Here is a 25,203-nt window from a genome sequence, read left to right on the forward strand (position 1 = left end):
AGAAGCTTCGGTTGCCCATGGAATTCAAAAGACATCATCATGAGCACGGTATGGTACCTCATATTTGTATGCGGGACGCTGCAGCGTGGCGAGAACAACTACCCGTACTGGCTGGCCGATGAGGCTGAGGCCGTCTTCGTGGCCCGTGCTCGCACCGTTAGTCGTTACCCCTTCTTCGTGAACCTTCTCCCTGACCACCCCTGGTGCTTGCCATGTGTGCTGGACTTCCCTGACTGTAACGTGCCGGGATGTGCACAGGTCGAGGGTGAAGTCTTTTCCGTCTCGGCGAAGATGAAGGCGTGGCTTGATGTACTGGAGGACATCTCCGGCGGGACGCATGTGTCTGTGCCCACGGTGGTGGAGGTGTGCGAGGCTCCAAGCGCGTCATTTCGGGCCCGCGGCGGAACCACCGCGGCGTCCCTCAAGTGGCCGGCGGCAGTGGACGGAGAGGCGGTGACCGTGGTGGCTGCCTTGTACTTCCGCGCGAAGGGGTACCCGGACGACTGGTCATCACCGACCCCCCGCAGCAGCTCCCGTCTCATTTCCAAGTTCTCAGCTGCCAGCATGTTGCGCCTCTATGGCGACCGCTTCAACGGGGGCGTGCCGGCGCATCTCATGGCGGACGGGAACTATGCCAAGGCAAGGGCCATGCAGACGGAGCTGAATGCGCTCCCTGAGGCGCACTGGCCGCCCTCTACCATTGCCTACCACGCTGCCGCCGCCAAGGCCCGTGTGGCTCAGCCAGATGAGGAGCACACGGGTGCCACGCCGCCGCCCATTCCGTGCTACGGTGCCCCACTCTTTCCCAAACCGATGATTCTCTTCATCATCGACGGTATCGGCGACAATACGTACTGCGAGCTGGGCGGGCGCACACCGCTGGAGGTGGTGGCGGGCGTGCCGGCTGTGTCGCAGTGTGCGCCTTCTCCTGCCACCGAGCCTCCTACAGCACAATCGTTGAGTGTGATGGAGGGGGTGCTCGCAGACAGTGCCAATGCTGCGTTGCGCGAGACGCTCAACGAGTATGTTACCCCTGGCATTAATGTTGTGAGCCGGCACGGCGTTAGCGGCCTCATGGATCCCTACATGGCTGGCAAGAGTTGCGGCAGTGACACAGCCCACCTCAGCATATTCGGGTACCCCCCTACCATGTACTACCGTGGCCGTGGCGCCTACGAGGCACTGGGGGCTGGGCTGGAGCTGGAGGAGGAAGACGTCGCTTTCAAGTGCAACTTCTCTACTTTCGCAGACCGAACGGAGGAGTTGTGTGGCGACGAAGACCCCGCGATGGAGGCGACGGCCTTGTCGTCGACATCTTCGGCAGGCCAGTATGTCACCCACCGCCGGTGTGACCGCGACTTCACGGTCGAGGGCCCGGTGCTCTGCAACGACCTCAACGGCACGACGGTGGCTGCTGATCTGCATGGCATCCCGTTCGACTACCCCCACGTAATCAAGATGCAGTACGCTACGGAGCACCGCTGTGGGGTAGCGCTAAGCGGGGCACGGCGAGTCATGCGCGCGGACGGGTCGACGGAGTTGCTCGGCATGTTGTCGGACAAGATCACCGGTACAGATCCACTCATGGACGGGCGACTGCTTCTGCACTGCAAGCCGACGGTGGGAAAGGGTCATCCCGAGTACCCCGCCGCCGTCTACACGTGCCGGCTTGTGGAGGCTGCCTCAGCTGCCTTGACGCGCAGACTCAAGGCGCACCCGGTGAACGAAGCTAGGCGCCAACACAACCGCGCCGTCGCTGCGAGACTCGCGAATGGATCAGGTGGGGGCGGATCAGAGACCATGGCGCGTAAGAACTTGGCCAATCTCCTCCTGTTCCGCGGCGCTGCCAAGAAGGGGTGGGTGCCGACGTTCGCGGTGCGCCACGGCCTTCACGGGCTGATCCTAGCGCCGACCTGCATTATCAAAGGCCTGGGCATCTGCTGCGGGCTGCGCGGTGAGGTGTGCCGCGCATGCGACCCTACCGGGCAACAGTCTCTCCGTGGCGCCACAGGTGATTATCACTCGAATCTCATGGTCAAGGTGAGGGCCGTGCTGCACGCGCTTCGAATCCAGTGCCCGCCATCCCACGAGGCCGCGGTGACTGCTGCCGTGCAGTCGAAGGCTACGACAGCGCTACAGGCGGGACGCATAATCGATCCGCACTACAACTTTGTGGTGGTGCACGTCAAGGGCGTCGACAACGCCGGGCACGACAAGAGCCTGCAGCTCAAGCTGGAGATGCTTCGGCGGTCTGGGCTGGCAATGGAGGCGCTGTGGAGGGAGCTGCCTGCGGGGGCTACCATGGCCGTCATCGCGGATCATTCCACTCCGCTGGGAATCGGTGACCACTGCTGCGAGCCGGTGCCGGTTTCGGTGGCAGTGAAGCGGACGACCTCTGAGGGTGCGCTGTCCGCGTGCCCGACCGACGGTGTCGAGTACTACAGCGAGGTGAAGGCCGCGTCCGGCGGTTTGGGGCGTTTCCGCGGCGAAGAGCTGATCCCTCTCATGAAGCGAGTGCACCATCACTATCACTACGTCTGACGCACCACGGAGCGACATAGAGAGGAGTGAATGTGTGGAACGCCGCGCATGGCTGATCGGCAGCGGCGAACAGGGTAATTTCGTCTCTCTTCGAGCGTCTCTCTCTTTCTGTGTGTGTGTGTGTGTGTATGAGCGGCGTCTGTTTTTCGCTCTTTCGTTATCTGCTGCTTGGTGAGCGCTGTTGCGGTGCCTGCGAGGTGTGTGGGTGTGGCCAAGGGTGGCTGCTGCTGTGGTGCTGCATCATCTCTACTACGCTCATCACTCGTGAGTGTGTGTGTGTGTGAATCAGTGCATGCACAATCGACTAGACAAGCACGTGAAGCATACACACACACACACACAAAGACACGCTCACTCACGCTAATGACAGCCGGTTGCACTGGACAAAACTGCGGGGCCGCACGCCATGTCTCGTTACCCTCTCCTTTTCCTCATCCCTCCGCCCTCTGCACTGTCTTTGTGGTGGCTGGAGGTGCGGTGCAGTGCGAGTGTGGACTGCGATCTGATCGAGGATGAGGTTGTGGGGGATGGAGACGAATTAGGTCTTCCTTCTCGCTTGTGCGTCTCTTCTTTTTTGCTCTTCGCTTTCTAACCCCCCAACCGCTTCTGCTCCCCTCATCTCTCTTCTGCTCTGTTCGGTGCCACAAACACGAACACAACACACACTCATAAACGCCTTGTCGCTGTCGTCGACTTGCCCGTGCCTCTTCTATTCATGCGCACATTCGCACTTTTCCCTTTGGCGCCTCAATGTGCGCGCATCATCGACGATGAACGTCAACAGTCTTCGTTTCGCAAGCAGCCGTCGCCCAAGGCGAAGCTTGCCATTACCATTTCGTGGGCCCACAACCCCCTCCGCCCCCCAGCCATCTCTGTACTCTCTTGTGCTACCTTCACTCATTCTTTCTATTATTGCTTCGCCCTCTCTGCTGCTGCTGACGTCACGCTAAACGACGACACCAATCATAGGCACACGCGGATACACGCCAAGCGTACTCACCATCGTGCTGTAGCCTTCCATAAACAGGAGTCGTGTGTCTTTCTGTGTGCTTCGGGGATCATTGCGCGGTGTTGCTGCGCATTCTCCTCCCTCCTCCTCCTCCTCCTGCCACACTCGCTCATTCCCTCGCACACCTTTTTCCCCTGTCGCTCTGCTTGCCACGCGACTCCATTTTTTTGTATTTTTAAGATATACGCATATCTTCGAACTTCTCTGTGGCCGTGCTGACATCGCTTCTCTTGCGTGCTCCGTCCCCATCCTCCCTCTTTCCTCTTTCCGGTCTACACCTATTGGGCAATCACAGTCATCTTCGGCTTCGCTAGCTGTTTGCGGTGCACCGGAGAGTCTGACTTTCTTCACGCGGACTTGCCCCCGCCTGCGGCAACGTCGTCGACGCATTCGCCCTTCCCTCCGGTCTTGTTTCTTCAAAGGTGGCGTCGCGTACCAGCACTCCTCTTCGTCCGCACGACGCCCGCACTGCCAGTGCGGACACCCACCTGCCTCATCACATCGCCAATGTAAACACGTTAGCCGGTCAGCCATACAGAAAGGCTGCGCCGTCGCTTGCACCGGTGCAACTTGCTCCGCCGTTGTCGGCTCCTACCCTGCATGATGGCGCATTGGCAGGACAGGTCCTGAGTGCAGCCGAGGGCAGGAAAGCACTTGACGGCATCGTCCGCAGCGGCTCTCATGCCCAACCTCCACAACCCGCTTCGCCTTCCTCCGCTTGCATGATCTCGAAGGGCGGCAACAGCGGTTTAGGTAGCGGCAGCGGGGTGAAGCCGCGCTTGGTGGCAAAGGTGTCGGGTGTGCAGCGGGCAACTGCGTTCCTCAGCGCCATCGACCCGACAGAGCTGCATCCCCACCCTCTGCGCGGTGCCGCTCGATCCATCACCAAGGACGGCAGCGGCGGCAGCTCCAGCTCCAATCCCGACAGCCTTGGCGGCAGTTTCAACAACGCCGAGACGGAGGAGGAAAGAGCAGTGCTGGATGGAATGTCGCGTGCGCTGGGCACCGGTGCCGATGGGTGCGATACTCTGCGCAATTTCACGATACGCGTTCCGAGCTCCAGTGCTTTTGAAGCGCCCGCTAACACGCACGTCGGCGGCCTTGCTAGCGCCGCCACACAAAGTACGTCTGCACCAGCGGTCGCTAACACCACAAGCAGCAGCGATCCCGACGCCATAGTGGCTACAGATGCCGTTGCCTCCGATCACCCTCATTTCTCTAGCACAATCCCTCGTGTGCCAGTCGGCAAGGCTGTCTCTCAGCTCACGCCGCAGCAGTTCCAGCACCGACGCCGCCAACCCTTCGCCGCCGACTTTTCTCTTCGATACCGGCGGCAGGAGAACTTCCTCAAGTCGCTCGGCACTAGCATGAAGCCTACCAAGCGGCATCGTCGTCACAACAGCAGCAGCAGCAGCAGCTCCTCTTCCTCCAGCCGCAGCCGCAGTGAGATTCAGCGCAGTGCGGCCTCGCCGATGAACACCAGTGGCGCTACTGCGGCCGGCGGCCTTGGCACGGGTGCTAGTGGCGCTCGGCAGGATGCCGGGGCATCCGCTGCGAACGGTGGCCTCACCACCGCTGGTGGTGACATTTCCGGCACCACGTTAAACGGTGGTGTCACCGGCGCTGGCGGGGAGTCGAATCTGCTGCCGTCGCAGGGGCACCGGCACCGCATCAGCTGCAATAGCGGGGGCAAGCCGCCACTGCAGGTCCACGAGCTTGTGAAAAGGGAGGGCCAGCGGGTGCGGCTGCGGTGGATCTACGGTGATGTTCAGCAGCGCCGCTCGTCCTCGTCGTCGTCTTCGTCCTCTTCGAGCAGCCGCTCTTCTGGATCGCGGCAGAGCCGCGGGAAGCGGAGCCCCAAGTGCGGCCCAGGCGGCGGCGACGGGGTCGCTGTGGGAAAAGGGTCACTGCCCGCATATGGCAGAGGTTCGGTTCCTGGCGCCCTCGAGACGGAGTGGAGTGGAACACCGCAGCACCTGTCCAGCACGAGTCACACTCTCGTGCGGTCTTTGTCTTTGTCCCTCTCGTCGTCGTCGTCCCCTGNGTCCTCGTCCTCGTCTTCGTCGTCCTTCCTTTCGCACTCACGGGACCTCAACGACGCCGATGGCGAGTATCAAGATTTTGTGGTGAACGGCCAATACCTCGCTGGTAATTACGCGGACCGCCGGCACGTGGCCGAGATGACGAGCGTGGTCGTTAGCTCTAGCTCTTCAGACTCGGGCCTCAGAACGCACTCGTTGTACTCGTCATCCTCCTCAAAGACGCGCTCCGACGGCAGCACCCACAGTCGTCGTGGCAGCAGCAACCGTACCCAAAGCCACTCCTCCTCTTCTTACGGCAGCAGCCGCGGCTCCAGTCGACACAGCCGCGGCAGCAGTCGGAGCAGTCGGAGCAGTCGCAGCAGCTCACGCAGCTCCTCCAACGCGCGCCACCGCCGCCGCCATCACAACCGCGGCAGAGGAGGCATCATCAGCGGCGAGGGCGATATTCGAAGCTACCGTAAGGTCCTCGCGCGGCAACAGTGCCGCAACAACCCTGCCTTCTCGAACGCGTACTTCCTCGACACGGGCAACATCACCGGTGGCGAGCGCCGCCGCAAGATGATCTCTCTCCCCTCCTACCGCGTCTCGATGATCTCATTTGTGGACAAGAAGATCCTCAAGAAGGACCTCAACCACAACTTCTATATTCAGCACCCCGAGCTCGAGGTTCGTGATATCAAACTGACGCACCTCCGCAAGATCAAGCACGAGTTGCTGGTCTACGCGCTAGAGGACAACTCCCTGTTGGACCTGACCACCACGGCGTATGCGTACTGGTACTTTGAGCGACTCGTGGTGCAGGGCATGGTGGGCAAGCACAACCGCAAGGAGATCATGGCGGCATGCGTACTGCTCGCCATCAAGTTCCTGGAAACGGGCGACCTCATGAAGAAGATTGCCTACTTCAAGAACCGGTGGCGCCGCTTTCACAACGTGTCTGGCGTGCACGTCGGAAATGTCAACGCGATGCTCGGCGGCGGCGGCGCTAAGGGGGTGGAGGAGGATGACGAGGAGGTGGTGCACGTGAATTGGAAGAAGGTGGAGGAGCAGGAGTTCCCGGTGTACGTCGGGCTCGACTTTACACTGCTGCCCGACGGGGACGGGCAGGTGATCAAGACGCACATTGAACGCCTGCTGCAGCTCATCAATGTGACCTCGCAGGAGTACTATAGCAAGAAGTTCGTTTCACCTGCGTACTTGAACCACTACAACTGCTACAGCAACCTCTACTACTAGTACACGCTTGATGTGTGCCTTGCAGGAGCGCCTCTTCGTACCAGTTGTTGGTCGTCATGTAATGATGAGTGTGTGTGCCTGTGTTGCGTGGCTGTGGTGTTGCATACATTAAGAAGCGGAATATGCCTCCTACTCCCCCTTTTTTTGCTCCCCCTCTCTGCCTCTCTCTGTACATATATATATATATATATACATATGCATGCATGTGTGTCTGGGACTGTGTGTGTGTGGCGACGTATGGATATGTGCATCCTTCGTTTCTCTTTTGTTTGTGTATTGCTCGAGTGGGAAGGTGGCGTCTGACCATGCCGCTCGCGCACGATCTTCCTGCATTCCTGCACCTCCCCGCTCTCCACCCAAAGCCTCCTTCTCTCTGCCTCGCCTCTCCGCATTTTGGACGCTTCTCTCATCTTTTTCGGGTTGGCATTGCGGAAGGCTTTTGCGTCTCTTTCCCCCCTTCGCCTGTGTGCTACTTCCGTGTGCTGCGGTTGCGGCATGCATCCACGCAACGCACTCCCTCACATGCGCACACAGGCGAAGGGGGGGGGTAGGGGGCGCCAGCGATTTTTGTGATAAGCGCTACAGAGGGAGATGGTTGACGACGCGAACGCCGGTGCTTCTGTTGCGGCCGTGAGTGACATCGAAGCCTATTCTGTGTTTTGTCCGCGCCCCCTTCGCTCTGTCCGCCTCGCGACATTCTTGAGGAAAGGGTTGGGAAGAAGCTGGCAAAGGTGATTGCTCATAATGAAGTAGGTGAACGATAGACAGGCAAACAACAACCCATGCCACCGCGATGGCGCTTCTCCTTACGCTTGTTTGGGGAGACGAATCCCCCCATCTCCCGGGAGGGTGTGCTCGAAGAAGGGAGCCAGGCGGGAAGGCGGCGCGTGTGTGCGTGCTGATTCATCTCCTTCCCTCCCTATTATGCGGCAGTGCCGTCGGATACTGCCCGCCCGCCTGCGCGTGTCTGTGCGTGTCTGTGGATTCGCCTTTGTGCCGTGCCTTATTTGTTCATGCTTCTCGCTTCGTTATCCTCCTCCCTCTGGGTCTCATGATGACGACGTCATGTTTGCGCCGGCACCCTCTCCTCCCTCTCCCTGGACTTGATTGCCAGTAGTGGCATGCTAATTGCGAGTTCGGCGCCACGCCAACTTTCACTGCTGTCCATCATCACAACACTGTAGCTTTCCGCCACGGCGGGGAACGTTCGACACGGATAGCGCTGTCAACTCATGTCTGCTGAGCAGCCGGCGAGTGAGCGAATCCCGCTGGTTCGGCGCGCGTGGGAGCGTTGTGTAGCGCGTCTCCTTCCCCTCTCGCTTACTGGCACACCGACACCGTCGTCGCGCAGCCTTCGTGATGTGTCGGAGGGGCACTTCCGCCGCTTTATCTACGACCGCTACACGGAGCCGCAGCGGCACTACCACACCCTCGAGCATCTGGAGGAGATGCTGGGGCAGCTCGTCACTTATGAAGCAGAGCACGGCTGGCACGGTGCGTGCATACCAGCAATGGTAGAGGAGCCAGTCTCGTCGTCGGCTCCGCCGTCGGAGCTGTTGACAGGCGCGGACAGAGTAGCGTACGAGTGGACTGGCACGGTGCTGCTTCTGTCTGTTCTCTTTCACGACGTTGTCTACGATCCAACCCGCGGCGACAACGAAGAGGCAAGCGCGGCGGTCGCTGCGGAGTTCCTCCAGGAAATGCAGCGTGAGAGCGAGGTCGCCAGCAGCTCTTCATCGGCAGCAGCAGCGGCGGTGAGTGCTGCTGCACTGACCAGCGTGGCTGGCGCGTCTGCTCTGCCTTCCGCGAGTGGCGCCACGTGCGCTGAGGATGATGCGAGTCCGCAGCACCCTCCTCGCTACTCGTCTGCCCCGCCGCTTCTCTGGGCCGACGCACAGGCGATTGAGTTTGTACGCAACTCTACGACAACGTACATACTGAAGACGAAGGAGCACCTCTCGGTTGAGCCGAAGCAGCCGCTGCACCTGCCATCCTCTCCCGCAGAGGCTTTCACGTTAGCAGAGCGGGGGGTAGTGAGTGCTGTAGTACAGCAGAGCCGCGACGACCCGCTGCATGTGTTTCTGGATCTGGACCTGGCTATTCTCGGACACCCGGACGCCGACACGTATCGCCACCGCTACGCCGACAACATCCAGCGCGAGTACAGCCACTATCCCCGCGCCGACTTCTTGAAGGGACGTGCTGGCTTCCTGAACGTCTTTGCGCAGCACCCGCAGTGGTACAAGACACCGTACTTCTTCTACCGACTTGAGGCGCACGCTCGACACAACGCAGCGCAGGAGGTGAAGACGTTGACTGCCGAACTGGCAGATGTGCAGATGGCATCCTGACGCTGCGCTTATTTTGGTGTACCGCGAAGGCACTGAAGCAGAGAAAAGGTGGAGGAGGAAGCCGAATCGTGGTGTGACGCGGCATCGGCGTTAGCATATGCGTGTATATGTCGACCCCATGTTGCAGCACGTGCGGCGGCCCTTCGCAAGGAGCGCTGAGTTGCACCAATCAACCTAGACCCCCCTCCCGCTCCTCGTCATTGCCCTTCTCTCGTAAGGCACCCTTCCTCCAACCACCAACGCCGCTAGCAGTGAACAGTACATGACCACCGGCAAAAAAATTGTGGCTACTCTTTTTGTTCTACGGACTCTCGTCCGCTTGCACGTTAGGCACACACATACGCACACAAAAAGGTCGTGTACTTACACGCAAAACCTCTAGCATGTGTGTCGCGCGGTGCACCTACACTATGGCGAGGGCGTGCATTGAACTGTGAATGCTGACGGCTGACTCTCGCTCGCTCCTCCTTACCTCTTCGCCTTTCCGCGCCTGCAAGCGAGTGGGCAGTCCGACTCTGCGGGCATAGCGGTACGACGAGATCGGGTGCACGGCCGCGTTTTGCTTTTCATTGTCCAGTGGAAGCGGCGTCACGATTCTGCCTGTCAGCGCTGGCTCTGGTTTTCGGTTTCTCTGCGAATGACAGCTTCTCTCTCGTTGTTTCTACTCTCCGTGTCCCCAGAGGCAGTCCCGCCCACCCGGACCCCCCTTCCCCACCACTACTTCATATCTTCACTCGGTGAGGCAGGAAGCTGGTATAGCAGGCGACCCTGCCCTCTCGTCTGCGCACACCAAGCACAGTCGTGCATACGTATCGATGCCTTTGTAAAAAAGAAGACGCGCTCTATTTTTGCCGGTGCGGCCTCTGTGTAAGCGGCGCGGTCACACCCACACCCACACACCCACCCACCCACCCACACACACACACACACACGCCACCCCAGTAGTCCGGCCGATGGAGGAGAACATTCTGACTCGCCTCCCGGCCTCGGTGTAACTCTTTCTCCCGTGTTCCGTTTCGCGCCTTCTTACTCTCCCTCTCCCCTCTCTTGCACCGGAAACGGAAGGGAGGCATTCCCATACGCACGCACGGCATATCGGAGCAGCGCCAGCGAATGCGCATGGCTTCACTTTCCCTGTCTTTTGGCCCGAGTGACGATACACGCACACATGCGCGTGCGCTGCTGTCACCCAACGAAGCACCCTCCTCCCTAACGCAGAACTGAACATCCCCAACCCCCCACCACGTACGTGCAGGCTAAAGAATCAAAGGCGAGATGCTCCAGCGAACTATCGCGTACACACCCGTACGCGAAAATATCGACTTGGTGCAGCCAACAAGACATCGCCGACGTGGCGCAGCCTCGACAGGCCGATAGTGGGTGTTAAAGCATCTGCCTAATCCACGATCTGTGGCGTGCTCCTTCGCGGTCTCTCCGTACTCCCACCCCAGCGTCACCTCACCCATTTATTGCTTTTCTTTCAGCTCCTCTCTCGCTCTCCCCGACGACGACGCGGGGGGGGCACATGCCTCTGTGCGTTGTGTCTCTGGGCCCAGTGCCCACTCTCTCTGTGGGGAAGCCAAGCAGCCCCTATTCCTGCCACTGCACAACCACCTCTGGTGGTGACAGGGTCAGGCGCGCGTGACGTAGGGACGTCAGAGCGATGTATCACTGCCGATGTCCGCAGTGTCCGGTGCTGGACGGCGTGGCGCCGGAGCGACCCGCGGCCGCGCACACGTTTTCGCCATCCACAGGATGGGCGGAGTGTCGGCGTGACTCGAACGCGTCCCACCCCCGGCCCTCACTGCCCACTGGGGGCGGGGTGAGCCTGGCCCCCCCCCGAGAGGGATGCCCCGGGTGATGGCCAGCATAATGTGCGTGGCTGTGGGGCGACCTGTGGGGCGGGGTTGGGTAAGGTTCGAGGCAGAAGCCATGCACCGATGACCGGGTCTGGGCATTGCTGCACCTCGTGTGCCTACGGCTGTCTCGCGCCGCGCGACGGGGCCTGTGACCGGCCGGGCAGAGATGAGCCTAAGCTATTGTTGTGTGGTGACATGGGCGTGGAAGGAAAACGAAGTCTTCACGCACACTCTGCGCTCTCTTCATCGGTGGGCTTTGTTTGCCGCTTTTGTCGTGGCCGCTGGCCTGCGGTGTGCTGCCGGCGGGGGGGGAGAGCTTTCTCGGTTCTCCGTTCCCTGCTCGGTGTGTGTCCTCTCTACGCATTCCGATGGAGGACGGCTCAGACTCTGCTGCTGCTGAGGCAGACCGCAACGTGAGGAGTCGACCACGCAATGACACATTTTTGTTTTGCTTCCCCTTTTACCGTCTCCCTCCTCCTTTGTGCTGACCATCACTCTCGCTCGCTCGCTACCTCACCCTGTCGCTGTCTCGGTGCGCATCTTACCACTGAAAGAGATAGGCATCTCCCCCACACCACCTTGACCTCCTTCGACACTGCAGCATCCCAACACGAAGCTGCTTTTGCAAGCGAACTGTCTTGTAAGAACTTCAGCGAGAACGCAATACTCCCCCCCACCGTCATCAGCCGTCAGCACCATCACTCGAGGACTTTAAGGTCCAACCGGACACAGCCCACCTCTCTTGCTCGTCTTTTTCGCTCTTGCTTCCGTCGCTCGTGCCCCTCTTGGCTTCGTTCGGCGTTATATCAGCACAGCCGTGCTCCGTGTTTTGTGTCTCTTGTTCACACCTACCGGCGCACATATATTGCGAACACGAGCATGCTCAAGCGTTGAACAGTACCCCCCTTCCTCTTCCCTCCTGTTGGTGCTGTCTCCTCCTGCTCCCTCTCTCTTCCTTCCCTCTTTCGCTTCTTCTTTTCTCCTTTGCTGCTGTTCCTGAATTCGTGCTTCTCCGAGCTGTCCTTGTATTCTAGTGCCTCCTTTTCCCTCTCGACGCTGCTGTGGGCGTTATCATCGTCGCTCCCGTCAGCGAGGGGTGCCTTACGATCGGCAGCGTAGTGCTAGCGACCATCTTTCTTTCTTCGTTCTCGAACCAGCACGAAGGGGGGGGGGTTGTATACCCGCACACGCATAAGGCACAAGAGCGAAGGCGACGACATACACGCCCACATCCAGGTGCAGCGGATCAGAGGGCTTTTTGCTTTTCTAGTTCACTTTTGTCGCCATTCTGCAGTGAAGCGACACCTCAGACGACGCGAAAATAGCGAGTGCGTGTCTGTGTACCTGTGTCTCGCTGTGCAGGCTGCAGCGGCGGCCTTTCTCCTAGGGAAAAGAGCGTGCACTTCACCAGCTACACCGTGTAGCGAAGAAAACACAAGCATACAACAGCAAGGCAAAGATATCGTCAGGGATGTCGAGAGTCGCTCTCGGCGCGTCGCGCATTTTGGAGCGGACCGACAGCATCGACAAGCTCATCAAACTCATGGCTGGCGCCTTTACCTTCTTGAGCACGACGAACTCTCTGCGGCAAGAGCAGTATGCCAACTCGGCTAGACACCTCACCGAGGTACGCTCTGTTCTGCGCCTGAGCCGACTTTTCGGCCTCACGTTCAAGATGCAGTCCCTCGTCGAGGTGTTCGCGGCACAGGGCTTCGCGTGGACGGAGCGAAAGAAGTTCTTGGAGTTCTTCAAGGCCATCTGTGACTTTCTCTACGCCGCTGGTGACCACGCCCTGCTCGTCGCCCGTGAAGGGCTGCTGGGCAAGGACGTCAACGCGGCGCATCTGCGAAAGTGTACCTTGGCAATGCAGCTTTTCGGTCATTTCTTGGGTACAGTGTTCCACCTATTCGAGCTGCTTGACGCCGCCCGAAAGCTTCATTATGACCCACCGGCGGCGAAGTGGGCGTGCAAGGTTGCTACCATCAGCGCGACGCGTGAGGCGGTAGACACGGTTGTGACCTTGTCCATCTGCAACTGCGCCGGCAGCGTGTGCCGGCTGAGTCCGCGTGTCAGCGGCACCTTGAGATGCTTCTCTGGTGCACTTTCCATTTATCTGAGTTCGCAGGCGAACACCTAATGCTCCGCCGCCGTCGCCGCCACACCACCGTGGCCAATACAAGGCGTACATATTTCGAGCGCGTCTGTGTGCGTGTCTGTTTTTTATTCCCCCCCCTTTCTTAGGCGCTTGTATTGTTCACTTTATCTTCTCTTCTGTAGGACGTCTCTCTGTTCCATTTCTTTTCTCTTATGCGCCCCCTCACTAACGCCTCCCACGCCCTCTCTCTCTCTCGCTCTGTGCGTATGTGTGTGTGTGTGCGCACTTTCGCGACTTCGACTTGTCCCTCTGTTTCTCCCCCTCTCTCTGCCCCCTCCCCACCTCACCGCCTGTATATGCGCTTCCCTTCCTGTCGTTCTGTATGCTTAGGTGTATGCGTGGTACACTTCGAGTGCCACGGCGTGGAGCACGTAGCAGCGTTTTCTTTTTTTTTTCGCTTAGTAGGTGCGCAAACGACGTTCACGACCACTGAAACAGCACGACATCGGCGCACACGCAGTCTCCCTTGCCAATAGCGAAATCAGGCACCCGCACGTCAGTTCTGGCTCTCTTCTCTTCTCATAACCCGATGGCGGAGCTGCAACCATCTTCTCTTTTCGCCTTCTGGGAGGCGGAGGTCATGCCTACTCCCTCAGTCTTCATGCTTTATCCTTCATCGCCTACCCCCTTGTTTGCTGCCGTCTACCTCACTCTCTTCCGACACGCACACACGCACGTGCCGTTCATTTCTTCTTGCGCCTCACGTTCTACGCCTTCTTCTTTCGGCCGTTCACTGCACTAGAAGCATCTGGCGAATACCCCCCCTCAACATACACACCGTACCCCCCCTCTCCCCCTCCACCTCCAAAAAAATATATATATATATTTCCTCCGTGCCTTCACCCATCTCATCATTTACCATGAGCGACTTCGAGAAGCTGATAAAGCTGCTCGGCCAGACGGATGGCCGCGACAAGATCTACAAGTTCCTCGCTGGTTTCTTCAAGATTCTGGCGGCCGTCGCGGCTAGCAGCCAGGACTCGCGTGCTAAAGCGTATGTCGCGATCGGCAACTCCATCGGCAGCGCCCGCTCCCTGATGCGCATGGGCAAGTTCGCGGGTGATGTGCCGAAGCTGCAGAAGATCGCCGACGGCGTCGCGGTGAGAGGCTTCGCTGGCACGGAGTGCAAGAAGTTCATTGAGTTCTTCCGCATCATCGGCAACTCTCTCTACATCATGGGCGATAACGCTGCATTCATCGCTAAGCACAAGCTGATTCCAGCGGACGCCAAGTGCATCGCGAAGTACGCGAAGACCGCGCAATTCTGGGGCTTTTTCCTCGCCGCCGTGCTGGACCTCATCGCCCTTCGTGCTGCCCTGCAGAAGCGTGTGTCTGATGTGGCCACAAGCAAGAAGGAAGCCAAGGCTGCCGTCATCAGCCTCACTAAAGATGCCTCAGATGTGCTTGTGACGATGGCCGCCGTCGGCTACCTGAAGAGCTTGTGGAGCCCATCCCCAATCACCGCTGGCGCCCTCACCTGCGTGTCTGGCGGTGTGGCCACGTACCTCAACTGGAGCAAGATCAAGTAGAGTGCGCTGCAGGAGTCGGCGAGCGGCGGAGAGAGATACAAATATGCTATCGGGAAAAAAACGCACAAGGAGCGAGGCCAAGACAGAGATGGAGCTCTTGAAAGCAGCCACGAGACGGTTGGAGGGTGTGTGGTGACGCATGGCCGAGGGAGGGAGGAAGGAAAAGGGAAGAAACAAGGGTAGAGGCAGAAGGCCCAGGTGTGTTGCACTGGCAGCATGCACACACACACACACACACAGTTGCGTTCTTGCACAACCCGCTAATGCCAGAAGGCAACCGTTTGTGTGTCTGTGTATGCTGCCATCCATAAACCACCCCCTTCTCATTTCATGCCCCCCCTCCTTCCCTCCCTGCTTCCTTCGTGCCCGTTTGCCCTGTGTTGTACACCACCTCGCTGCTCCCCGTCTCCGCGCGTCACTCTTTTTGTCTTGTGCTCTTGTATATGCGTATGAGTATGTGTGTGTCTGTGCGTGCCTGTGCGCGTGTGTGCGATTTTCTCTTTTCTTTTTATATTTCGTGCTTGAGCCTCACACCGCCGCGGCGCCAGGCGCTTCGTCTCCCCTCTTCCCTTCCTCCCCTCCCTTCTCCTCTATCTCGCTCTCTCAGCGCTTTTTTCCCGAACATCTTTTTTGTCCTCTTCGCACTCACACATCGCACCTCTCCCTAAGTCCTCCTCGTCCATCCCGTGCGCCATGTGCGTGCCCAGGTGCCACACCATCTTTCTCTTTTTTTTCGCCTGTGCGCGTGTGTGTGTCCGTCTCTGCATTAGCGAGTATGGGTAAGGGTGTGTGTGTGTGCCGATATGTGGCGCCTCTGCGCAGGGCGAAAAGACGCGGTGGAGTCCGGCAATGACGGACGTGCGGTGGGATCTGCTTCACATACACACTTTATCTTGCCCACTGCCCATGTGCATCTGGTCGGAGGCGGATGTGGAAGTATAGAGAGAAGCAGCGGTGATGACCGTTGTGTTGGGTGCCAAAGCCTGACAGGAAGGCGAGAAAAGTCAGACCGGGAGGAGAGGGAGGGGGCTGGGCGAAGAAAATCGAAGGGAGCGGGGGGGAATACACACAAAGACGGGATGGCATACTCGAGGTGCATTTTGGCGAGACGACCAAGAAAGAACGTGACCATGGCTGTATTCAGTCATCCATATACGTCACGAAAAGTAGGTCAAATGTCACATCCACCCCCCCCCCCCCCACGTGATGCACGCACGCCCATTTCCCTCTTTCCACCCCCGCTGTGCGTGTCTCATATGGATGGTGAAGGCGGTTATGCTGTGCGTGTCTGTATGTGTATGCGCCTATGTGCGTAGTGCTGCCTCAGACATATACCACCCACGCACACTCGAGTTTTGGTGCTTTAAGTGACAACGGTGAAGGTGCGCGCCACTTCCTCAAAAGATGTGAAATCGACGCAAAAAAAAACAAAGCCGAATGAGAAGGGGATAAAATGCTCGTGAGTTGGTCTTTGTTGTTACCTGATGATGTCTGCGCTTGCGCTTCTACCTCCTGCCTTCCGCCCTGCCCTTCGCCCTTTTCTACCCAACTTACACACATTCCTTGATCGTTCTCTCTCTTACTGATTGACTTCTTTTTCTCTCTGTTTTCGCTATCTATATGCCTCTCTCTCTATGAACGTCTAGGGGCACCATCAACAGCAACAAACAATATATATATATATATATGCCGAGTTTATGCGTGCGTGCTTCGGTGGATATGCCTCGACATTGACGTATGCGCGTGCGCGTGCGCGTGTGCGTGTGTGCATGCCATAAACCTGTTTTGCTCTCTCTGCCGATCTCTTTGTGCTCGTGCGTGGTCGTCTCTGTAAGGTTGGGAGTCTCGTCTCGTCTCGTCTCTCTCCCTCCTTGCTCGTTTTCTTTTTTCGTATACATCTACGTGTTGCGCCTCTACCTTCCACGCCTCATCTCCCTCCATCCCCGTCCTTTCCACGTCTCCCTTGCCTTGTGTCTCCATTTCCACACCCCGCCATGCGCCTCTCTCGTGCGCGTGTGTGTGCGTTGCTGTTCGCTCTTCATGTCCCCTTGCCCATTTCTTCCCACACGAAGGGTCTGTTGGTGTTTCAGTCACTTGTTATGTACTGGCTTCGTGCTTCGCCTCTCCCTGTGTCGGTGTAGGCGGTCACTGACCTGGTTATGCGCAGAAAAGGAGGTTGTTGCTTACGCGCACACGCTTCCGTCGGCGCGGCGACCGCAGCAGCACACAGGCGCAGAGGGCTGACACACACCAATCAGGATTCAACAAAAAGCCTGAAGGGGAGAGAAAAACTGGCAAAAGGGAGGGCGGTGAGCCACTTACTCACCCACACGAGCATGGAAAGTGCGCGCGCGCGTATGTGTGTGTGTGGAGGGAGGGTGAGAGGATGCAGAGAAACATAGAGAGGGAGAGGGACGCGAGGCAGGGAAAGCAAACCTATCGTGAGTGCATGGAGGCAGTGGCGGACGTGTGCAGGCACGACGTGCAGCATCAGCGCTGCACACTCTTTTTCTGTCTCGCCTGTCTTGTTCCTCTATCGCTGTGCGCTCTCCCCCTCTCCATCGAAAAAGACGAAGGACACGGTGAAGTACTGATCAAGTGACGGGCTCACACATACACACACAACAATGCAATAAACAAAAGTGGAATGGGGTTTGTTGGCGAGGGCAAGCGACAGAGAAGACGTAGTGGCTCGAAGTTGCAGCGAGTGAAGTCCTTGAATATTGCCTGCCACCCCTTGCCGTGTCTTATGTGTAGGACGGTTCTTTCCTCTCTCTTCATGGACACCGGCTTGTGTCTGTGTGGGGACCCTGCATGACTCGCACATCGCATCTGCGCAGTGGATCTCTCTTCCTCCCGGCCAGTTAGTGTCACCTCGCTGCACGAACCTACCATACGCCGAGGCGCAGACGGAGCTGCCGTTTGTGAGGGCACGGAAAGAAGAAGTGAAAAGGGAGGGGAGGGCGAAGGTTTTCTCCTCCCTCTCGCCTCGCACCTCTTTCTCTCTCTCTCGCGTTAAGGAGAGGCCTGTGCGGTGCTCTATGTATAGACGCGCATGCACAGAGACACATTACCCCCTCCAAAATACCTATGCTCTTTGTTTTCGTTCTTGGATATCTTTTCGCCCGCGTTGAAGGAGGATCGTCCCGTGTGCACGACGCCGAATTCCAACTGTTCACCCTCTCTTTCGTTTGGATGGCGTGTACGTGTGCCCGCCTCCTCCCTTCCCTTGCCACGTATCACACACGCGCACATACATGGTAGGGAGGCGCGGCAGTTCTCTATCTAGCCTTTCCCGCCTCCTCATGAAACGAGGGACTCTCAACCAGGAAGTGAGCTGCGTCGTTGCTCTTCCCACACTGCTCTATCCATCCCTGCTGCATCGCAAGGGAGGGTCAACAGGCATTAGCAGCACCACATCTGGCCTCAGCGGCTATGGGGGCGGAGCTGCAGCAGGCCAGGGCGCACCCCGGGAAGTGGTAGTGTCTGGCTTGATACTGGAGGTGCGTCGGCTGTGGCAGCCGCCACTGCCTACTACTGCCTCCTCGTCTGACACAGATGCCACGCCTCCGAGCGCCTCGCCGTACAGCGCCACTCCTTCCACGACGGAGAGGGACTCACACCTGATCCAGCGCGCTATCACGTCAAGTGCTGCCGTGATAGATAAAGAAGCGGCAGCCGGGGCAGACGCCAAGGACGCCGGCGCGTCTCTGTACGCCTTCGTGCGTGTTAAGGAGGTGGACCACCGACTCAGCGCGTGGTTTCATGCAGACGACGTCTACGTAAAGATGGCAGTCGCGCAGTCAGCGTTCGGGAACGCTGCCGAGGAATCAGCGGTGCTTTTATCCGCACCTGACACGGCTGCAGCACCGTATGGACTGGCGGATGGCATGATCCAGCTTTCTCGCGTCCTGCACCGCCCATGGCTCAGCTGTGTGTACATGGAGGTGACTCCTGGCATGGCCCGCACCCAACGCGCGCGCCGTCAGCTCGACTACCTTGAGGAGCGGCTCCTGCGCGACTGCCGCACCCCGACCACGGTGCGCTACTTTGTGTATCTGAACACGTACGTGTTTGCCCCGTGGTACTACGCGCCGTTTGGCTTGCTGAACAGCGAGTATGACCCGATGCTGCCGTGGACGGGGGCGGCTGACGCGTCGACGGGCGCGATCCCAGCTGGCGAAGGTGCCGACGCCACCGGCTCGTCGGTCGACGTGCAGCAGCAGCCTTTCATCCGGGACGCTTTTCTGTGCCCCTTCTCCCTCCGCATCTACTCGACCTACGCCCAGATGCACTACGAGACCCGCACCTACCGCGCGGGCCGCCTGCGTCCGCCGGGCGAGGAGGTGTACCGCGACGAGGTGCGTGGCCTTTCCCTCTTCAAGATCAACGGTAGTCAGCACGTCACCTACTGCCGCCACCTCTTCCTCATCGGTAAATCGTTTCTGGAGAACAAGCTCGCCGGGCACGACGTCCACAACTACTACTTCTACGTGGTGTGTCTGCACCACCGCTACTTCCCTGACTACGTGTCAGACACCTCCGCCATGTACTTCGCTGGCTTCTTCACCTGGGAGAAACATGTGAGCGAGTACAACCTGGCCTGTATTGCGACGTTGCCGTGCTTTGGGCGCCGTTCCAGCCGCCAGAGACCGGTGGCACCGCCGGACGGCTCAACCGCGGCCGCCTCGCACCCGCCTAGGGTGCCTCGCCATCTTGGCCAGTTCATGATCGCCGCCAGCTACGAACTCGCCTACCGCCGCAAGCAGACGGGCACCCCGGAGAAGCCCCTCTCCGACTTGGGTGCCGTCGCGTATCAGCACTTTTGGCGCCGCGCCATTGTGCGCTGGATGAAGGACACGCTGAACGCGATGCGGCGGGCCGCTGCGGTTTGCGTCGACGATGACGATGTGGACAAGACCGACCGGAAAGGTGCACAAGCTGGCGGGCAGGTTGGGCCACGATTTAGCCACGCATCAGGCAAGGGCGCACCTCTCGCCCCTGACGCGGACTCTGCGGCCGCGGAGGTGGTCGTGCTTGCGACGGAGGACAGGACGGTTTCAGGAGAGCACGATGCCGATAGCCGTCGCTCCGGCGAAGGGAAAGCGACATTGCACGAGCAGCGCTCGAAAGCGCCACCATCAGCGCGCAAGCGTTCCCGCACCGACGCAAAGACGGAACACGAGAGGGATGTGGACGGCGACGAGGAGGCACGACTGCCCTCTTCCCACGGCAAGTTGCCACTCGCGGCTACCGCCCCTCTGTCTTCGACCAAGAGGGGAGTGTTAGGCGTCAGCGCAGCTGCACCGTCCCCGGCGGGCACCTCATCGACTGCTGACGCGGCTGCTTTTACGCAGCGGACCACCATCAAGGACATTGCGGCGGCTGTGCGCCTGGAGGAAGCTGACGTGCTCAGGACGCTGCTGGGCATGGGTGTGCTGCATCGCAGCAGTGAGGACCGTGGTATTCAGCTTCTGCTGCCGCAGCGGTACGTGGATTGGATGTACGACGAGATGCTCCGCTGGGAGAGCAGCGTCGAGCACGCCGTCTTTCAGCCAGCCCTCCTCAAGTCCCGCGGTTCTCACACCAGCACACGCTGACGGTCCCTGCACTTTCTCTCTCTCGTTCCTCACATTCCCTCCTCAACCCCGTCGCCAGGGTGGTGGGGGCGGTCCGCTCAAGAGCGTCGTCGTCGTCTGCGGCGGGGGGGGGTGAGCGCCCTCATGTTTGTTTGTCCCTTGCTCCACACAAATAGTGAAGAGAGAGCGCGCAGTGCTGTCGTCGGCCGAAACTTCACATGCCTTTTGCTGCCATGGCGGTGTGTGCGTGTGGGGTGGTGTCCATGACGTATGCACCCGCCGCCATTTTCCTTTTTCTCGCATGAGGGCGGCCTGCCCATCTCCTTGTTGGTGTCCCCCGCTCCTGCGCATGCGACGAAGGATGTCCAGACAATCAACGCTGTCGAGAACATCTAAGCATGCATATATATGTATGTATGTATGTGTGTGTGTGTCTCAGCAGGTATGCCCCTTTCCTCCGCTGCTCTTTCTTTTTTTTTGTTGTTTCTTTGCCATTTTTTCCTCTCGCGCCGCTCCACGTCTGCATCTTCATCATGTAAACGCAGCGCCGTATCCTTAACACCCCTTTCCTCGCCCACCCACCCACCCACCCACACCGATCATCAGGTGTTCATGGTCTGCGGCGACACACCCCTCCCATACCTATTATTATTATCTTTCATTTTCTTTTGTCTCGCCCTCACAACCCGCCCATTTTCCACGTTCAACCAACCTCACCTCGTTTCCTATTTGGTGCACACCGGTTGGCGCGCGAGTGGGCGTCTTCTTGCGTCAAGTGTGCGGGTGCGTTCCCTGCCCCCTCTCCCCACTACCAGACGCTCACACACGCACAGCCACACTCACCGACACATACGAGCGCTTGAGCAAAGTACAACGAAGACGACAAGCGAGGCAAGAGAAAGGGGCTACACAAGGTAAAACGCATACAAACAGAGATAGATAGCCACACAGCCAACACACGCCGTCGTGCATATAGAGATCGACCCGTGCCTCTCCCCACCGCGCTCGCTCGCGCGCGTTCTCTCCAGACACGCAAGACCCCATAAGCGTACCTACAGCTGCACTCAAGCATACCTATACGCAGGAAGCGTCAGCGTGCTTCCAGCAGGAGAAAAAATGGGCAAAACCGTCGAACAGATTTATCAGAAGAAGACGCAGCATGATCACATTCTCACGCGTCCTGACATGTACATCGGCACAATTGAGCCGGTGACAGACGACATCTGGGTCTATGACGATGCAGAGAACACTATGAAGCAGCGCAAGTGCACCTGGACACCCGGGCTGTACAAGATCTTTGATGAGATACTGGTCAATGCGGCAGACAACAAGGTACGCGACCCGATTGGCCAGACCGTCATTCGGGTGTGGATGACGGAGAACTATGTGCGAGTGTACAACAACGGCGAGGGCATCCCAATCCAGAAGCATCGCGAGCACGATCTCTGGGTGCCGGAAATGATCTTCGGGCACCTTCTTACCTCCTCCAACTATGACGATGAGGAGGCAAAGGTGACGGGCGGGCGCAACGGCTTCGGCGCGAAGCTGACGAACGTATTCTCGAAGCAATTCGAGGTCGAGACCGTGCACAGCCGCTCTCGCAAGAAGTTCTACATGAAATGGGCGAACAACATGCTGCAACACGACGACCCCGTTATCGTGCCGTGCGACAGCGCCGACTACACCATGGTCACCTTCTACCCCGACTTTGCACTCTTCCACGTCGATAAGTTTAGCGAGGACATGCTGCTGATGATGAAGCGGCGCGTGTACGACGTCGCGGGGTGCACCGACAAGACACTCAAGTGCTTCCTGAACGATGAGCGCATTGCCTGCACCACCTTCCCGGAGTACGTCGACCTCTACCCCACCATGGGCGAGGAGAGGAAGGCGGCGAGCTACTCGCGCGTGAATGACCGGTGGGAGGTGTGCGTGCGGGTGTCGAACATTGGGCCGCAGCAGGTGAGCTTCGTCAACTCCATCGCCACCACCCGCGGCGGCACACATGTCAAGTACATCATGGACCAAATCATCTCCAAGGTGGTGGAGCAGGCCAAGAAAAAGAAGAAGACAGACGTGAAGCCGCACATGATTAGGCCGCACATTTTTTTATTCGTCAACTGCCTAATTGAGAACCCCGGCTTCGACTCGCAGACAAAGGAGACGCTCAACACGGTCAAGAGCAAGTTCGGCAGCACGTGCGACCTGCCCAACAGTATCGTCGACTACATCATGAGCTCCGGCATTGTTGAGCGCTCAGTCGAGATGGCTAACAGCAAGATCGCAAGGGAGATGGCGTCCAAGATGAGGTCGTCGGACCGGAAACAGATCATGGGCATCCCGAAGCTAGACGACGCCAACGAGGCGGGCGGCAAGCACAGCCACCGCTGCACGCTCATCCTCACAGAGGGTGATTCAGCCAAGACACTCTGCACGGCCGGCCTGGCGGTGAAGGATCGGGACTACTTTGGCGTGTTTCCGCTGCGCGGCAAACCCCTCAACGTGCGCGAGGCGTCGCTGAAGAAGCTGGCGGCCTGCGAGGAGATCCAGTGCGTTATGAAGATTATGGGGCTCGACATTCGCCAAAAGTACGAGAACGCAGACGGGCTGCGCTACGGTCACCTTATGATCATGTCCGATCAGGACCATGACGGGTCGCACATCAAAGGGCTGCTCATCAACTTCATTCACTGCTTCTGGCCGAACCTGCTGCGGGTGCCTGGCTTTCTTCAGCAGTTTATCACGCCGATTGTGAAAGCCCGACCAAAAGGCCGCGGCGGGGCCGGCAAGGCCATCTCCTTCTTCTCCATGCCGGACTACTTCGAGTGGAAGAAGGCGATTGGCGACAACCTGAGCAATTACCAAATTCGGTACTACAAGGGTCTCGGCACGTCCGGCGCTGAGGAGGGCCGCGAGTACTTCGAGAACATCGACCGGCACCGCCTCAACTTTGTGGAGCAGGAGCAGAGCGAGGAGGACCGCATTGTCATGGCGTTTGGCAAGGACCGCGTCGAGGACCGCAAGGAGTGGATCACGAACTTCAAGACGAACGTGAACGTGAATGAGTCGATGGACTACAACGTGCGCCAGGTGTCGTATCGAGACTTTGTGGACAAGGAGCTGATTCTCTTCTCCATCGCCGACTGCGAGCGCAGCATCCCGAGCGTGATTGACGGCTTCAAGCCCGGCCAGCGCAAGATCCTGTTCTCCTGCTTCAAGCGCAACTTGGTGAACTCCATCAAGGTGGTGCAGCTTGCCGGCTACGTCTCGGAGCACTCCGCATACCACCATGGCGAGCAGTCGCTTGTGCAGACGATCGTCGGAATGGCGCAGGACTTTGTGGGCAGCAACAACGTCCCGCTGCTGCGCAAGGATGGCCAGTTCGGTACGCGTCTGCACGGTGGCAAGGACCACGCCGCGGGCCGCTACATCTTCACCCGGCTCATGCAGGTCTCCCGGGCCATCTTCCACCCGGCCGACGATTTTGTGGTCGAGTACAAGGACGACGACGGTCTCTCGGTGGAGCCTTTCTTCTACATTCCGGTCATCCCGATGGTGCTGGTGAACGGCACGACGGGCATCGGCACCGGGTTCAGCACAAGTATCCCGAACTACAACCCGCTGGAGATCATCAGCAACCTCGAGCGCCTCATGCGGGGCGAGGAGGTGCACAAGATGCAGCCGTGGTACTTCGGCTTCACCGGCACAATGGAGGAGAAGGAGCCGGGCAAGTTCGTCTCCCACGGCAGGTACGAGATACGCCCGGATGGGGTGGTGTGCATCACGGAGCTGCCGATCGGCGTGTGGACGCAGGCGTACAAGAAGTTCCTGGAGGACATGCGGGAGAAGGAGCTCGTGGTGCAGTACCGCGAGCACACGACGGATGTGACGGTGGATTTCGAAGTGTTTCTGCATCCCCAGGTGCTGGAACAGTGGGTTTCGCAGGATGTCGTGGAGGAGCGGCTGCAGCTGAAGGAGTACGTGCACGCGACGAACATCATCGCTTTCAACAAGGAGGGCCAGATCACCAAGTACTCGGACGCGGAGTCGGTGCTCAAGGAGTTCTATCTCGTGCGCCTCGACTACTACGCGAAGCGCAAGCAATACCTCTTGGGTGAGCTGCGTCGGCTGACGAGCAAGCTGGAGAACATGGTCCGCTTCGTGCGCGAGGTGGTGGAGGGCACGCTCGTTGTGACCAAGCGGAAAAAGAAGGAGCTGCTCGAGGACCTGCAACGGCGCATGTATCTGCCCTTCCCGCCCTACACAAAGAAGAAGCTGTCTTCGACAACCGTGGAGGAGGGGGACGGCGAGGGGGCGCCCGACGCGCAGAACAGCGAGGAGGACGTGCTGGGCATGGGGAACGCCGCCGATGGTGGAGCAGACGACGGCGCGGCAGAGCCGCCGGAGGTGCGTCGTGCCACTCGCGACTACGACTACCTGCTTGGCATGAAGCTGTGGAGCCTCACGGCGGAGATGATTGCGCGGCTGGAGGCGCAGATGGACCGGGCCCGCCGCGACACTGCCACGATGGAGGCCCGCACACCGAAAGATATGTGGATGGAGGACCTCAAGGTGCTGCGCACCAAGCTGGAGAGCTTCTACGCGGACCGCGAAGTGGAGATTGCTACCATTCAACGCAAGAAGGTGAAGAAGCCGTTTGACGCTCGACGACTGCGCGTGCCGATCTTGTCCGACAAGGCGCGCTCTCTGCTGCAGAAGGAGGCGGAGAAGGCTCTGAAGGCGAACGGCGTCGGCGGCCGCCGTCGCGTCGGCGGTGGCGATGACGCGCTTGCCGGCGGAGCTGCCTCGGCCCTTGGCGAGGCCGCGCGGCCGAAGCCGAAGAAGGCCGCGGCGAAGAAGCGACGCAAGGCAAANCGCGCTAGAAGGTGCGTAACAGCGACG

At 59.1% G+C, this 25,203-nt stretch overlaps 7 protein-coding genes across 7 annotated transcripts; all 7 read left to right on the top strand.

Annotated features, from left to right (window-relative positions):
• Positions 1-39: 39 nt before the first annotated feature.
• Positions 40-2,541, top strand: LINJ_28_2380 (2,3-bisphosphoglycerate-independent phosphoglycerate mutase-like; the record flags this gene model as incomplete). Its single annotated transcript, XM_001470227.1, has 1 exon — positions 40-2,541. One exon carries the CDS (start codon positions 40-42, stop codon positions 2,539-2,541), a length of 2,502 nt encoding a protein of 833 aa, XP_001470264.1.
• Positions 2,542-4,272: 1,731 nt separating this feature from the next.
• LINJ_28_2390 (putative cyclin dependent kinase-binding protein) lies at positions 4,273-6,828 on the top strand (the record flags this gene model as incomplete). The annotated part of the gene is made up of 1 exon (XM_001470228.2): positions 4,273-6,828. One exon carries the CDS (start codon positions 4,273-4,275, stop codon positions 6,826-6,828), a length of 2,556 nt encoding a protein of 851 aa, XP_001470265.2.
• Positions 6,829-8,276: 1,448 nt separating this feature from the next.
• Positions 8,277-9,179, top strand: LINJ_28_2410 (conserved hypothetical protein; the record flags this gene model as incomplete). Its single annotated transcript, XM_001470230.1, has 1 exon — positions 8,277-9,179. One exon carries the CDS (start codon positions 8,277-8,279, stop codon positions 9,177-9,179), a length of 903 nt encoding a protein of 300 aa, XP_001470267.1.
• Positions 9,180-12,509: 3,330 nt separating this feature from the next.
• On the top strand, positions 12,510-13,175 carry LINJ_28_2420 (glycosomal membrane protein-like protein; the record flags this gene model as incomplete). Its single annotated transcript, XM_001470231.1, has 1 exon — positions 12,510-13,175. The coding sequence occupies one exon, from the start codon at positions 12,510-12,512 to the stop codon at positions 13,173-13,175; it is 666 nt and encodes a 221-aa protein (XP_001470268.1).
• An 878-nt stretch (positions 13,176-14,053) lies between these two features.
• Positions 14,054-14,722, top strand: LINJ_28_2430 (putative glycosomal membrane protein; the record flags this gene model as incomplete). The annotated part of the gene is made up of 1 exon (XM_001470232.1): positions 14,054-14,722. The coding sequence occupies one exon, from the start codon at positions 14,054-14,056 to the stop codon at positions 14,720-14,722; it is 669 nt and encodes a 222-aa protein (XP_001470269.1).
• Positions 14,723-18,510: 3,788 nt separating this feature from the next.
• Positions 18,511-20,322, top strand: LINJ_28_2440 (putative histone acetyltransferase; the record flags this gene model as incomplete). The annotated part of the gene is made up of 1 exon (XM_001470233.1): positions 18,511-20,322. One exon carries the CDS (start codon positions 18,511-18,513, stop codon positions 20,320-20,322), a length of 1,812 nt encoding a protein of 603 aa, XP_001470270.1.
• A 1,095-nt stretch (positions 20,323-21,417) lies between these two features.
• LINJ_28_2450 (DNA topoisomerase ii) lies at positions 21,418-25,173 on the top strand (the record flags this gene model as incomplete). The annotated part of the gene is made up of 1 exon (XM_001470234.2): positions 21,418-25,173. A coding segment is annotated over one exon (3,756 nt), but the record flags the coding sequence as incomplete, so codon positions are not given.
• Positions 25,174-25,203: the final 30 nt, after the last annotated feature.

This window comes from Leishmania infantum, chromosome 28, assembly GCF_000002875.2.
Source record: "Leishmania infantum JPCM5 genome chromosome 28".
Classification (NCBI taxonomy): domain Eukaryota; phylum Euglenozoa; class Kinetoplastea; order Trypanosomatida; family Trypanosomatidae; genus Leishmania; species Leishmania infantum.